General features: G+C 38.8%; 1 protein-coding gene across 2 annotated transcripts in view; it reads right to left on the bottom strand.

The window, feature by feature from the left end:
- The window catches only part of pxdn (peroxidasin), a 57,631-nt gene extending 44,590 nt beyond the window's left edge, over window positions 1-13,041 (bottom strand). For both annotated transcript variants that reach the window (XM_029828938.1, XM_011614089.2), the window contains exon 1: window positions 12,571-13,041. In XM_029828938.1, coding sequence (XP_029684798.1) covers window positions 12,571-12,758 — 188 coding nt within the window. In that variant the 5' untranslated portion in view covers window positions 12,759-13,041. The remainder of the gene's footprint in view (window positions 1-12,570) is intronic.
- Window positions 13,042-16,658: the final 3,617 nt, after the last annotated feature.

A 16,658-nucleotide genomic window follows, 5' to 3' on the forward strand; every position in this document is an offset into this window, starting at 1 on the left:
TGGTCATACGAAAAGGCTACATCTATTTGTATGGAAACTGCATTATCGCTGAGCGCAAGGCCCTGCAGAGGGTAGTGAAAACTGCCCAACGCATCACAAGGACCCTACTTCCTGCCATTGGAGATGTCCATAGGAAGCGCTGCCTGCATCAAGCACTCAGCATCCTTAAGGACTCCTCACACCCGGCCCACAGACTGTTATCCCTCCTGCCCTCTGAGAGGTGCTACAGAACCCTCAGAATACAAACCAGCAGACTGAGGAACAGCTTCTTCCCCAGAGCGTGTCCCTGTGGAAGTCCTGCTGATTCTCACACACTCCACATCTCACTACACTACAGCAGTTTACACAATAACTCACTCACAACTGTACTTTATCATCTGCACATCCCTAATTTATCATTTGCACATTTTCTCTAGCTTTATGTAACTAGATTCTGCACTCATAGTTTAAGGCATTTAATGTACCGGTAAATACCCATCTGTAAAATATTTTAATAGTACAACCTTGTAAACAACTGTAACCATATAAACCACACATATTGTATTTATTAACTCATATCTGCACTTGTTGCTTTTTTTGCACTTCTGGTTAGATGCAAAACTGCATTTTGTTGCACTGTACCTGTACATGTGCAATAACAATAACATTGAATCTAATCTAATATTGATCCAGTGCAAGCCAGCAAACATTTTCATATGCATCATCCTTATACAGCTGCAGTACAAGGCAGTAAATTGACATAAACAACTTCTGTGACCAAAAAATGGTTTTGCCCAGAATTGATTGAATATTGAATTGACTATAATATGATGATTTTTTTTCCCTCTTGGTGACATCTGCATACTTATCATTAAGATCTTAAAAAAATAACACCTTTGGCCCAATGTTTACATTACTTTTTCCAGTATGTTTTCTGCACAACAACATTAATAACCTAATTTTCTCAACTATGAAATCTGGGTGCATGGCCTCCTTTTAAACTGGAAAAAAAAAATGACTAAAAAAATATTAGCATTAGCTGACAATAACAATTGTACAGTAATATTTGGGGAACTATGTGCTAGTGTCAGGCAGCAATAAAGAACCAACTATCTCCAGGCAAGGTTCAGGGTGTACCGTCTTAGCATGTCTCTGTAATGTGAAGGGCAGGACAAGGAAAACAGTGGAGAGCTGTGAGAAATGTATCTCAATTTGTCTGAACAAACTCTTAACTTGTCTTAACATGACCTTGGTTTAACTTGGATAAAAAGGCATCTTTGCTGTGTCTTGTACTTATATGGACTAATACAAGGTGATTTTAAATTACAGCAAAAATGTTTCGTACGGATAGTAAATTCTGTCATTATTGGGGCGGTTTTAAAACATATGTCATAAAAGGAGAACCGGATGTGATTTGGAAAATTGGCTCCTGTGGAAGTAACATCATTCACTTCATTCAGAGACCAAAGACAAAGAATTCACTTCTACACTGCTTATGAAGAGCTCACTTCAATTAGCTAGCAACCCAATCATCACTCTGATCCAAACGTGTCCATACCACCTGGCCTTGTTTAAAACTGTCAGCCTAATACCACAACAAAGTCAAAGTATTCCTTCTACCTGTCAATGCTCACATTTGAATATACCTCCCTGCAAATAAAATGTCCTACCCCACTATTCATTTTCCGAAATACTTTATAAATGACATCTGATTTTTACTGCTTGAACGCTTAGGCGCTCAGGGCCACCTTCTCAACAATGAAATAATTCAATGCAAATTAATTAAACTTTTTCAAGAAGCACCTGTCAACACCGAAATCATCACCCCCACTTCTCAAACAGTTTCACTGGCATCCACTTGCTTGCACACCTTCAAATCCCTCCATTGCTTCCCATTACCTCACACAACTTTAAGATACCTACACACCATCTCATTGTCTCCAGTCAGGCTCTGCCCCACTTATCTCTACCCCTCTTAAACATATGTCCATATGCCCTGCTCACGCTGCAACCCCAAATCTAATTACATTTAGTGTAAACAGCACAGATTCCATTTTATGAAGGGTGCAAACCACCTCTGGAGGTGGAATCAAAATTAAATTCAAATCCAATTTTAAGACATTTGACTTCAGTGCAGACACATCATGTAATCCTTCGATGGGTTCGATGAACCTGTTGCAACACTGCAGCTTGACAAACGACATCAAGACAGAGATGCTAATAACAGCATGAGATTTGGCAAGAGGCAAATTCATCTAGTCGCATTGAGCCGTAAGATTTGAGCAACAAATTGGATTTGCCTGCAGTGTGAATAGACCCTTTCTTGCTCAAATCTGATCTTGAAGACTGAGTGTCCACGCTGCCATTTGCAATAGATCAAATCAGATTATGTTGCATTCACAAATCAGAGCCTGATCCAGATTGTCATGTTAACACAACAACCACATGACCCCAAGCAACACGTGGTACATAGTGATGTGGGTGTTGATGCGGTATATCAATACAGAAGCATGTACAGTGACAAAAAATGGACATGCAACAACTCACTTTCCAGTTTCTGCTCATGATTTCAACTCATGGTTCTGCGTTTTTCCACTACACTGGATTATGTGCTGACAAGCAATTCTAGGATGTACAAAGATAATATTTGCAAAGCTGTAAATACTTCTCTAGCAGCCTTGGCATTGATGTCAAATGCATTGCAGGAACCATATGATACTGACAATATTGGCTTTTTACATCAAAGGGAATTATATGAAAGGGAAGATTATTAGATGCTGACACTTTAAACTCTGATTTAAAATAGTTAATACAGTGGGATCTCTACTTACGAACGTCTCTACATGCGAAATTTCCAGGTTACGAAACATCTCAACGGGAAAATATTTTCTCTTGTTACGAAAGAAATTTCAGGATACGAAAGGCAAAAATACACTACCGCTGCTACTCGCAGCTTGCAGAGTTTAGCGAACACAAACATGTTTGTAGCTGCTCTGCCACTGGCTATCGCCTAGCATCTTCCTGTAATCCCATTGGCTAGGATGGACGTCAACATGTACAAGTTTGTGTGTATCCCAGCGTCTTCTTCGTCGTCTTCGGGATTTATTGTGGGTGTTCGTATGTTTGTCCATTAGATGGCGGTGTTACCACAAGTGTTAACGTTCGTTGCTAGTAATGACGGCTAATGTAAGATTAGCCTGTAATAAATTTCATTTTGTTCCTGAAGAAGCCTTGCACTGAATTCCTACATTTATTGTGCGGTAATCTAATTGTAACATGTATTTGTCACATGTTTTGATGCATTTTAATGATTTATAAAAAAAATTATGTCCGAATTTTTGGGGGCTTGGAACGGATTAGGGTATTTACATGGAAAATGCGTCTCTACTTTTCAGGTTACGAAACAACTTCCGGAACCAATTTATTTTTTAAGTAGAGGTCCCACTGTAGTTTAGTTTGGATTAGAATTTTGGGGTTATTAGTCTGTAAACAGAGATTGTGAGAATTATTTCCTTAGAAGTCTCGGGTTTTTGTCTCAGCAGTGTAGATAGACTGGGTCTTATTCTTCCAGGTCAGGAGATGTTTCACATGGTAATACGCTTGTGGAGGAATTTCCTTGAAATGAATGTCTCAGTCATGGGTAGGCTTCCATTTTGAGGGCAACTTCCTCATAGATAGAGAAGTGTGATGTGTGTTGTTTTAATGATAAAATGATAAAAATTGAGGAGTGATAAGAAATTCTCTGGCTTCCAGGATCATGTTGAATTTATCATGTAGACAGACAACAACAAGTGCCTGGCTATTTAAAAAGATTGTTGTTGTCAAAAGGTTCAGTTACTGGGAAACATGCAATGGTCAGCAGGAGTTGGGAGCCTGTGAAGACATCTAAAAAAAGGACACTGCATGTTCGGCAGCCAGACAGGAATAATTTCCCAATCAGGCTGGGAATGTCACCTTTTTATGCTGTCTGAACTTTCCCTTCGGGGAGGCACTTTTCTGATGTACACCTGTAGTGGAGTTTTGTTGTCTCCATATTGTGCAATATAAACTTATTTCCTGATGAGTGTTTTGTGCCATTTCATTTAAAAACATACCCAGAGTGTTTTTTTGGACAAAATCTTCCACAACGGTGCTATGAGATGAATGCGCCTGTTGTCGAATGTCAAACTGCTATTAGCATCTGTCTTTTCTGGAACACACTGACTCAGGCTTTTTTACACAAAACATATTTGTTTAGGCTGACCTTGCCCTCATTATCTGTTACAATCTGAAGTATTTTGTCTGTGTTCGGTATTTTCATATACATATATATATATACACACACACACACACATATATATATACACACACACACACACACACACACATATATACATACACACACATATATATATATATATATATATATATATACACACATACATACATATATACTTGTATGGGTTAATGTATTTTTTATCTCTTATGTCTTTAATTTGGGCAACTGTAAATAAAATGTATTATTGTTATTATTAGTAGTAGCATTGTTACTATTGTTATACAATTGACACCAATTGACTCTTGACACCAGAGTAGTAACAAGTTACAATGGCTCCAGTACATTTACTTGAGTAACATGTAAGGGGGTAATTTTTCTAAGAGTAGGTTTTCTGAACCATACGTGAAGATCACACTCTTCTCTTACTCAGCTACATTATGCTATGCTCATATTGTTCATTTTCTTATAATTCTTAATAGTTATATACATAAGTTGTGCTTTATTTTACACAAACTCTTGGCATGTAGCAAATGGCGATTGAAAAAACACACCAAAAATGGCAGAGGCAACTGTCTCCAATGCTACACACAGTGCAAAAAAATGCAAAAAAAATGTCTTCTGTTTCTGCAAACATTTCATATCTACATTTTCCATTGAGGTGTGAATTGGCATTAGCTACTAATTGTCACAAATTATGAATGATCAAGCTGGTTTGGTAACTGTAAAACAATCAACTCTAGCAATGGCAAGAAAACATACCATATAGCTGTTTTATTCACTGAAGCAATAGCTATTTTGCACAGTTTAATCAAATATAAATTGATCAGATATAAACTTACCGTACATATTGTTTAAAAATGTGGGTTGTGGTTTCATTTGTTATTTTATATTTTACAGAATTGTTCATTTGGCTCATTTTTTTATTTTGTTATTTACAAATAACAAAATAAGCAAGTTATTTTATATTTTTGTCTGATTACATAATATAAAAAAACATTTGACTGCTAACACAATACTTTTTTAATCTTACTTGAGTAATTCTTCAATGACTACATTACAGTTCTACTTGGAGTACAATTTTGTGTCACTCCACCCACCTCTGTTTGAGACACACTTAACATATGATTTAAATTATCGGCCTAACAGACAGAAGTAACTATTGTTTCTGAGTTGATGCATGATTACTGCAGTAAAATGTGCATTCACATCTACAGCAGTGTTTCTCAAACTATTTCAGACCAAGGACAACTCAACCCACAAACACTCATGGACCTCCTAACTCAAAATAGCCCCAAAGCAATATACTAACAGTACAGAAACCTAAAATGAAAGTTTTACCAATATTTTAGTCTCTGTAGAGCCTACAGTTTAGGCATCTTAATGGGGAAAAATGGTGTTGCTTTTTTCTGTGGTATGAGTAAAGCAATGTGTGGCTCAAAAATGGATGTGGAGGTAAGTCACTCAATTCTTTGTCCCTGAAATCTGTCCTCAGCATCCAATTTGACAATGTTCACAAGGTTAACCTTTTTTGATTATAGTTTGGAACTGACACACTCAATGTGCATTTTGTCCTGAAATGGATTTCTGATCCACTCAAAGCTTGTGTCTATTTCTGGATATCAATCAATCAATCAATCAACCAACCAACCAACCAATCAATCAATCATTCAATCTTTATTTATATAGCATCTTTTACAATCAAAATTGTTTCAAGGCGCTTTCCAGAACCCCAGGGCCTAACCCCAGACAAGCAACAGTGCCAAGGAAAAACTCCCCTTTAACAGGAAGAAACCTTGAGCAGGACAAGGCTCATGTAGGGGGACCCTCCTGCTGATGGCCAGCTGGGTAGAGAGAGAGGAGAGGAGAGGAGAGGAGAGGAGAGGAGAGGAGAGGAGAGGAGAGGAGAGGAGAGGAGAGGAGAGGAGAGGAGAGGGCGGGCATGACTTGAGAGAGTCAATTCAATTTTAGGTGTGTGGCTTTCATTCTGTCTTGGGCATTGAAGACGGCGATGATCTTCACTTGCAGCGCCACATTCAGAGTTTCGAGAGTACTAAAAAATTCAGCCAAGAATGCACACTTTGTGACCCCCTGGAAATCATGCATTGTGTCATATAGTTTAGCACTGTGGCGCAGGAATAACAATATCCCATCTCCCAGTTCAAAAAGATGGATGACAACATTTCCATGAAACAACCAGCAAACCTTAGTGTGGAAAAAAAGTTTTGTTTGTTCACAGCCCATTTCATCATACAGAGCTTTCAAAAGACACCTTTTCAGTGCTCTAGTTTTGATCATGTCCTCCAGTACTGATTTAAGGCACCGTGGCATTTCGTTGCACACCCAGTTGTTCTCTGTGGATGCAACAATGTGTTGCTGCTGCAAACAAGCATTTCATAGCACATTCTTGTCACCCATCCAAAGAAACACAAACTGTATGCTGTCGCTGTGGCATTTCCGTTTCACCTTGTTGTTGGCAGCCTGAGTCTGCTTTGATGACATTACTAGCATTGAACCATCATCCTGGGACTTAAAAACTTTTCCAGCTTAGTCAAAATTTTCATGTGCTTTTCTTTTACATGACCGGAACTCATTTCTAATTCTTTTGCGCGCTTGTTTGCACCATACACCCACACTTAATTTTGACTTTAAGCAATTCGTGTTGATGTTGGTGATAAAATACACATATATGCCATGTGTAAATTATTGTAGGGTTCTTTTTTTTAGAGTCCAGCTTGACTCTCTGCCAGATCTCAAAGAACATTTTATGTGCTGTCCTCCACAGAGATACCATCACTCGCCAAAACAAGGCCATTGTATTTTTGTTTCTGTCTTCATTTCAAAACTGATCACCTTAAAGTCCCCCTAAAATGTTTTCAGTTGCTCAAAAATTCACTATGTGTTTGTCAAACCAAAAAGAACAAAAACAAATATTTTGCTATGTCTTAAAAAGGCAATGGAGCAAACAAATCATAGATATAAAAATAATAAATATAGAAGTCAAACTCCTCTGGAAGAAAAATAACTGAAGCTCACGAAATGTTATGTGTTATAACTTAATGTCAATTTATGATTATAGTGGTACATTGCAATTAAATGTTTATAATAAAATTGAAACAACAAATAGCTATCATAGTTAAATACACTTTATATTAGGGTACACTTATTCACCATTAACTACCTGTTTATAAAGATGTGTATTGTAGCATATCAGCATATTATTTGTTACAAAGCATTTATTCTGCAAGACCACATTTCTATTACACATTACCTGAGAGTTCAACATCTATAACCTCTTAATTACTGTTTAGGCATAGGACATAAGGCAGTGATTTTATATACCATATTTTCACGACTATAAGGCGCACCTAAAACACTGAGATTTTCTAAAAAATCTACGGTGCACCTTATAATATGGAGCGCCGTGTGTGTGGACTGAGTTCCAAAATCTGCTGTGCGCCTTTGGTGGGTACAATACGGTAAACGCTCCGCCAATCGATTAGCGGCACACCTACGCGTTAGGATCCCCTAAAATGGCGCCGGTCAAGCGAGACGCGTATGAATGAGGCTTACTTTAAACTGCAGGCCATCGAATATGCGGCTGAAAATGGCAATCGAGCAATCTTAGTGTTTTCGCTTTATGAGGCGGTGGCATCTCTCCATACGCGCAAGGACAACTGTTGCACAGCGGCTGCCCATGGATTACCAGGAGAGGGTGGCCATCTTCCGCACCTACTGTCGCGACAAGATAACCCGCCCAGCCACATCACCAACATGGATGAGATCCCTCTGACTTTTAACATCCCTTTGACCCACAAAGTGGAGAAAAGGGGACCAGCACTGTGGTGATACGCACAACGGGGCACGAGAAGTCGTCGTTCACCGTGGTTCTCGGCTACCACGAAAACGGACAGAGTGCTGGATGACGGAAGGCGAACACTCCTTCACAAAGACTATGAGGCAGCGGCGGGCAAGTTATGCCACCATATGCAGGTGGATTGTAGACGCATGGGCTATGATACCGTCTTCATGTATTGGAAGAGCTTTCACAAAATCAACGCTGAACCGGAACCGGGCGGTGAGTCCGATTCAGATGATTAAGAAGAGGAATTCAGGATGCTCGACATTGAAATAGTGCAGCTGTTTAATTCAGATACAGAAGTTGAAAACTTTGATCGTTTTGTGGCGGAAGAATACATTTTGTGTTTAATAAATGTGTCGAAAATCACTGTTTTACTTCCGGTGTCATTTTTTATTGTATGTTTCAGCATGCGCCTAATAATACGGTGCACCTTATGTATGTTTTAAATACAGAAATAGCACCCATAACTGAGACTGCGCCTTTTAATACAGTGCGCCTTATGGTCGTGAAAATACGGTAAATTAGGATCTCAATACACTGCTAGTAACACCTGAGCTTAGGGTACACATAGTCACTGTTAACTTCCTGTTTAACAGCGCATTGATGCTTTATTATTTATTACAAAGCACTAGCAGTTATTTTGCATGGTAGGTAATAAATAAATAAGTTAATAAGTAAATATTTGTTTCCTAATCTAGAGTCGTACCACTAAAGTACTGAAATGTTGCTTCATTGTGGTAAATTATGCATGTTTATTCCTTAAAATCACATCACCATTGTCTCAATTATACATCAAATACTTAAACAATGAAAATATATGTATCAGTATATTATTGATACAACTCAAATGCATTGTGCTTCAGATTAAAATATAATGTAGAAGCATAGTTCATTTTCATATGTGAAATGCACCAATGCACTTCACTGATTTTTGTTTTTGGAATTTTCTTTTTAATTTCTTGAAGTTATTCTTTTTTCTAAATAGGACAAATTTTGTTTTGGGTTTTTTTAATTATTATTTTATCTAAATGAATCCAGGCTGATCATCATGTTTCAACTGACATTAAGAAGCAATATACACCACAGCCCCAAAATTCACCAGCTGCTCCATAGTGGACAGAAAAAAAGGAGGGGCCAGTGATGTTCCCTGCTATCTCCAATCACCCTGCTCAAATTAGGGGATTTCTGGCTTTACATTCCACAATGCTGCACAGACTGAACACTTCCCAAACACTGACTACAGCATATTTCGAGCAATGGGAGTCTGTGACTCACCAATAACGTCAGACAGACCAGGTTTTTGGGCCAAAGAGCAAAACTGTTGACATCATTTATAATTGTTAGAAGTGCATGTTTTTTCTGCACAACTATTAGAATGCTAAATTCAAAAGTATAAGAAATGTTTAATGATTATGTAATGTTGAAAAAAAATCATGTTATGATAATAACACATTTTAATTATTTTCTTAGACACTTATGGAGACTAATAAAAAAACTGTGTAAAGCACAGAATAAAAACACTGAAAAAAAATGTAAAAAAAAAAAAAATCAATTAGATAATGCAATTATAATTGCAAACAGATTAATTTGAAGGGGGGGGGGGGTTAAGTGATGTTCTCAGCACCAGTGGCAAGGAGTTCCAGAGTCTCTTAGGGCTCTAATTCACTAAGATTAAATAGCAGGCATTTGTGCAATGTTTAGCACTCATTATGTTCACGTGTCACTTGGAAAAAGTAATTTATGGCTTAATCCACCTATAACTGGACAACTGAAGTGCATGTACATGCAGTAGTCCATCTAATTTCAGAGTTCTCCTTATCTGACTAAGACACCCAGATAATGCCTGCAAATATATGCTAATACGAATGTAAATTGAGAATGTATAAGTACATGCTCCACAACTCTTGAGCTGGTGTATGCCCCGGAACTAAAACAGCGTGCACAATAACTTATCTGCAAAATAACTTAAGCGTACATTATGTACAAAATGAACAAAGCTGCAAGATTTTTAACTTTCTCTTCTACGAAATGCTTGGTTCTAGTTGTTTATTATGTGACTAGTAATGACTAATAATGCAACCCTAAATGGGGCTGTACCTGTTAAAAAGACACTTATCGCCTTCTAGTGTTGAGGAGGACAATTATTCAATTTCATTTCATTGCATGTACACCAGCAATACTCCAAAGTCGTATTTTCACCGTAGCTTGATTAAGCTGAGCATGTAAACAACCTGAGCGTCCCAGCAAGAAGGTCCAAATCCTCATTGGGCTTTTCTGTATGGAGTTTGGATCTTCTTCCTGTCTATGTGTGAGTTCTCTCTGGTAACTACAACTTCCTATCACAGCCCACATATACATTTAGGATATTTGAAGTGACTACTCTAAATTGTCCTAAATGTGAACATTAGCATGAATGCTTTTCCGTTTTTGTGTGTCAGCCCTGTGATGAGCTGAATGCTTGTCTGGGGTGTACCCCAGCTCCCGCCTAAAGAAAGCTGGAATAGGTTCCATTCCTTGCTTTCATGAAGAAAATCAGGTAAAATCAGTTAGTCTTCTCAGATGTAAAGTATGATGAATGGTTACAGATGTGGTTATTTTTTTATAATTTAACTTTTAACAAGATTTTTAAAAAAAGAAAAAGAAAAAAAAGTCGAGCAGGTGACCAGGGTGACCTGCTCAAGGAGGCAGTATTGCATGTCATAATCAATTCAGCAAATAGGAAACAACAAGATTAAAGTATTTGAATACAGATTTAGTGCAACTGAAATTGCAATAGGTTTTGAATAACTTAAAAAGTGGAACTACTCCCTTTTTGATTGTGATTACTTATGGCTCACAGAAAGCCATAAGGTTTGTTTGTTTTGTTGTTTATTTTGTTACTTCTTTGGTATTTTAATATTTGAAAAAATAAATATGGAAAAAAAGCTGAATTAACTCAATAAAAATAGAAGGACTGGGGTTAAGAAAACATTAAAAACATGGATTGGAAAACTCACATTGTGAAGTTATTGTTTAACAGTCTGAGAATGGGGGTTCCTCGTGATTGAAGAACAAATGCAATTGTGTACATAACAAAGATGTTTTTACATATTACCTAACTTTATAGGCTTTAGCCTAAGGCCAATTTTTCAGCAATATTGCCTACAGTCCAAATGTGAGAGAGAATGTCTCATATTGTTTACATTCCACCGAGACATCCATTCAGACTATCGTGTTTTGCAGTTTTTTTAGCCACAGGAAGTGGAATTTATAGTGACAGTAAAGGGTTTTCCCCACTACAGATAAACCGTGAGTTGTTGTGAACCAGTCGTGTTCTGACATGACAGTCAAATGAGGGACAACTGGTTGCAGCTTCAAAGCTAACACTGAAAGCTTGTGGGAAACCACAGAATACTCTCCTCCTCTGATCCAGCTGTTAACAGATACATCCTAGAGAAGATTAAAACAATCCTATAACTGCTGTGGTGAAGAGTAAAGAGTCCATGCATGGAGGCAATGTAGACTTTCTGTGAGGTTGTGGTCAAGGCAAATTCACAGTATGCTGTTGGGGTAAATGCTGACTGAGTTGTCCCTTTGTCTAACCGCTTACATGCATAATGAAGCCTTTTTTCTTTTCGTTAGGGCAGCACTTTATGGCCTGAAACACCCAACCGGATTGCAGAGGGAAATTAATGAAAATGGGTTTCAAATACTTCCAGTGAAAATGTAGGGTGCTTCATCTGCTGTAACACAACTGGAACAACAATGTGCCCACAATACCAATCTGTCTTAATCAATGTCCATCATTAACAGATTTCTAGCCTAAATACATCCAATGAAAAGAAGATGGGCTGCTCACTTTAGCAAATGACTGCATTGGAGCATGATCAGTTTATCATGTACATCTCTGTAGTTTCCAGCTTTTTTGTGAATCTCAAGTCTTTCCATTTTGTCAAAGCTCTTTAAAGTTATATAAAGTTAGGTATAGTCATTTGGAAAATTAGTATACTTTTATATGTGGAAAAAAGTACGGAAAAGCCCAAATAATTTGTGTAAATGTTGCTCCCAGTGAACAGAAAGCTCAAGAAATATTTAGGAAAAGCTTAAGACTGTGTGACTGATACAATATGTCCCTGATTCAGACCTCCGTCCGACTCTAAACGTCTACACATGCTAACGCTGCCAGCTGCATGCCCGTAAATCCCTTTGCCGTTAATCTCAACAAACCACAACTGATCTTGCAGGTGTCATAACTTTGTGAACATTTTTCGAGTCTTTGGATTAGCTTTTGCATAATTACACCAACTCCGAAACCGCCACTCTTTGTTTCACTTAAATAACTGAAAAGGGAAAAGCTTCTCTCAACCATGTGTGGGGAAACAGCTTCTTAACCTTCAACACAATTGGGAAAACAATGCACAAGTTTGTAAGGTTTCACGGTGGGGACCATGTCAATGCCTGCTTTCCGTTAGATTTAAGGGAAACAGCTACTTACAGAATTGTCGTCAGGGGAGAGACGGCCGGCACGGTTTCCAAGTTTAAATGCATACATCTAACGGTGGTCCGAAAACACAAACAGCGACTCGGACAACAGAAGACTGAGAGTGGCCCGCTCGTCAGCAGTAACAAAGCCACTGGAAGGAGCAGACACGGAGATAAGAGCTGGCCAGCACCGAGCGCCATTGCTTGTTAGCAGTGAGCCGAGCAGAGAGCGCAGCTGGCCCACTCACACTGCCGGGCGACGAGTCCCACACTGCAGAGAGCAGCGGAGAGGTGGGGCCACGCCGCGATCCGCTGGAAAAATCGGCGCAAAACAACGCTATGTTTACCTTCAGCACATCATATCACTGGAAAAATGTTCTATAAAACAAGTCTTCATCGAGATTTTGATAGTGCTATCAGGATAATAAAGAGGATTGTAACGTTGAAAACTTTTAACAGGAGTTCATTTCAATGGAAGATTATAGCGCCCCCAAATCTTGTCCGGAAATTTCCTTTAAAATGGGATACTCCTCAGTTTTTTCTGTACATTGTGCTTTTATGGACTATTTATTGGACAGTTCGGTGGTAGTTTCTTGATTTTTGCTCAAAATGTGAGTTCGAATATCTGGGAAAGAACAAAAATATGTTTTTATTTAGAAATTAGCAGGTGTTATTGTCCATTAAAATCTATGTAAATTGTGCTGTGACCTTTTTTCAACCAGGATGCTTTTGCTAGAAAATTTTAAGGTTAATTTCAATGGATTTAATTGATTAATCAATTTGATTTATATTTCGTCTTTTACAATCAAAATTGTTTCTAGGCACTTTAGAGAATCCCAGGGCCTAACCCCAAACAGTGGCAAGGAAAAACTCCCCTTTAACAGGAAGAAACCTTGAGCAGGACCAGAGAGTAGGTAGGAGAGGGAGGTAGAGGAGAGAATACGCATAGATCATACATACATACATACATACATACATACATACATACATACATACATACATACATACATACATAAAGTAAAGTTACCTTAAGTAAAGTAAGGTGCAAGTTGAGTGGGTCAGCGGGGTCGGAGGTCAGTATGCAGCTCTGAAGGCGGCAATACCTGTAGATGAATACAGAAGGGGGGACAGAAAAACTACACAAGAAATAGCATCACTAGGAGAGGAGAGAGAAATGGAATCAATAACCTGACCTATAACTGAAAATTTGATTGTAATTTTCAGCTTTTGCAAAAACATACTGTGGGTTTTCAGCCACTGATATGGAAATGCTTAGATTTTTCAAAACCATTTTTGTAAAATGCAAAGTCCTCATTTTCAAATGGGTTTCACAATGAGAACTTTTGAAAGCATCATTTTCATCTCCATGTTGAAAGGCAACACAATATTCAGTGAGGCTTGACGCATTTGTTTTACTTTTTCAGATAATGGTAGTGTGCCCACCCAGGAACAACAGCTATGGCCAACAACTGAGCAACATGGCCTGCTTTGTTTGGTTTGTTATCTTTCCTCCAACAAAATGTGGATTTGCTGTATCAATACTCTGACCAGCAGAGACACATTTGTTATGTTCGCCAAGGACTGTGTCAGTTGCTAATGTTCCAACTACTGTTGTAACATGCTTTGTACAGTGTTTTTAGTAATTATCAGAGAAGGGTCCAGCTGCATGCTTGCAGGCTGCAGTTTTTAAAACCGCAGGACTTTGATGCCATGGACAACTAACTGAGAGTAAGTAAGATGTACAGTTTTATTTGTTTAAAAGGAAGGGATTGTTACACACATCAGCATTGCTACTTTGTTGAATTTTTGCTTTTACCAATTGTTTTGTCTATCCATTTCATCTTACTACTCCAACAACCGAATAATGCTTCCAGCAACACAGTGTATGCAATTAGTTGTACGCAAGTTAATCTTAATATTTAAAGGTAAAGCTAATATACATTATGTACGTATATGTTAATTCTCATCTCACGTTTAATACCAATTTGAAATACATGGTGGAAAACTATATGACCATTTGCCTGTCAGATTTTGCTAGCTCTGAGGCACTACACATACATAGAATCACATTGTAGCAGTTTTTGTTAGGTAGCAGAGTTCCACAAAATACTAAATCATGCCCTGCACGCAACATTTCAGCATCTGGTCTATTTTATATACTTCATATATGATAATAATACATTTTAAATTATACATCAAAATTTGGTTCTATTATAGATAATAGATTTTCCTTTCTGAAGGAGATGCGACCCTCTAATTACAGCAAACTCCAAGTAACAGCGCTGCCAATCAATGCAAATGTTAGAGTTGTCGTGCAAAAATAAATGGTAGCTGTGTTAGCTGATCAGAACAAACTAAGCTATATAAAATAAAAACTTTGTTAGTAATACGTCTTTTTCTGATAATATGAGTAATGTAGTTGCATTGCTTTCAGTGAGTCTGAAAACATTTTTAAAAAATTTGAAAAATGGAAGAGAAGAGCTGTCTTAGATCTACCCATGATCAAATCAATTAGTTTAGTTATGCAAATTCTGCTGAGTCATGTAGCTACCTTTTTTTCCTCTTCCTCTAGATTGCTAAAAATGTATGGTGAAGGATACAATTTCAGGGCATAATTACTATTTAAAATATGTTTCTGATAAAACAAAATGTTTTCAGGATTACAAGAAAATATATAGCAACAAAACCATACCCCAAAAATCTGATTTAAAACTTATTTTATCTGTTATACTTGGTTGAGTTGGGCGGTTTTCTGTTTCAATGTCCAATGTTTTTGACCTACAACCACTCACATACCCAAGTGAGCCATTCAATTTCCCAACGGGGATGAATAAAGTAAATCTTTTAGTGACAAGTCTAAGATTGCTTTTATGGTTAACCTGTTATCCGGCTGGGCGGCGCAATGGGCCACTGCTGTCATCGAGAATCAAACCCCGGAATCCTCTCACTACCCGTCCTTCACCATGAAGCTCAGGCGAGTGTTCGACCACCCAGTCCAGGACAGTGAATCAGCATCTACGCTACTGACCGTGCAGCAGGGGGCAGCGCTGCTGATTACACCATCCAATTCCGGATCCTAGCAGCCAAGAGTGGCTGGAATGACACCGCTCTCCGGGGAGTTTATATTCAGGGGCTGGCAGTTTAGCTCAAGGACGGGTTGGCAGCTCGTGAGGAGACCCTGGATTTGGAGACGCTGATCGACCTCACCATACGGTTGGACAATCACCTTCAAGAAAGACAGGGAGAGATCCATCACGAGTTTCCTCTAATGGCCTCAGCCAGGCCCTGCCTCCAGTCCATTTGATGCTGCCAGGTACGCTCCTTTGGTCCAGTGACTCCATCTCTTTGTCTTTACTCGTGGATTCTGATGCGGATGACAGCTTCATTGACCAGGATCTAGTTAAGCAGGCCAGCATTCTCAGGGAGGTTCTGTCTGAGCCCAAAACCATTCTGGGTTTAAATGGGGAGATACTGGTCAAGGTAACTAATCGAACCGCCCCCTTAACCCTCATTGTCTCCGGAAACCACAGCGAACAGATCCAATTCTTCCTTATTCACGCGTCCTCTTCCACTGACATCCTTGGGACGTCCTGGTTAGCCCTCCATAACCCTCAGGTCCAAATCCGGCAGGGGGACCAGTGGGAGACTGCGTTTAACACCTGCTTGGGCCACTTTGAGTATCTGGTTATGCCTTTTGGATTCACCAATCCCCCAGCCGTGTTCCAGGCTTTCGTCAACGATGTCCTGTGTGACATGTTAAATGAGTTCCTCTTCATTTACCTCAACGATATCCTCATTTTTGAGACGAAGGACGAACATGTCCAGCACATCCGCCTGGTCCTCCAGCACCTCTTGGAGAACAAGCTGGACCACATTCGTCGGAGTTCTCTGTAATCTTGACCCTGCAGAGGTTGACTCTATTGCTGAAGGTTGCGCAGCCTCACTGAGAATCACGCTTGATTCTGTTGCCCCCCTGAAAAAGAAAATGGTAAATCAGAGGCGGTGTGCCCCTTGGTATAATTCACACATTAGGACCCTCAAGCAGAAAGCGCAAAAGGTATAAAGGAAATTATATTCTTGTAAAATAGATAAATATCACTT

Source organism: Takifugu rubripes, chromosome 2 (genome assembly GCF_901000725.2).
Source record: "Takifugu rubripes chromosome 2, fTakRub1.2, whole genome shotgun sequence".
Taxonomy (NCBI): domain Eukaryota; kingdom Metazoa; phylum Chordata; class Actinopteri; order Tetraodontiformes; family Tetraodontidae; genus Takifugu; species Takifugu rubripes.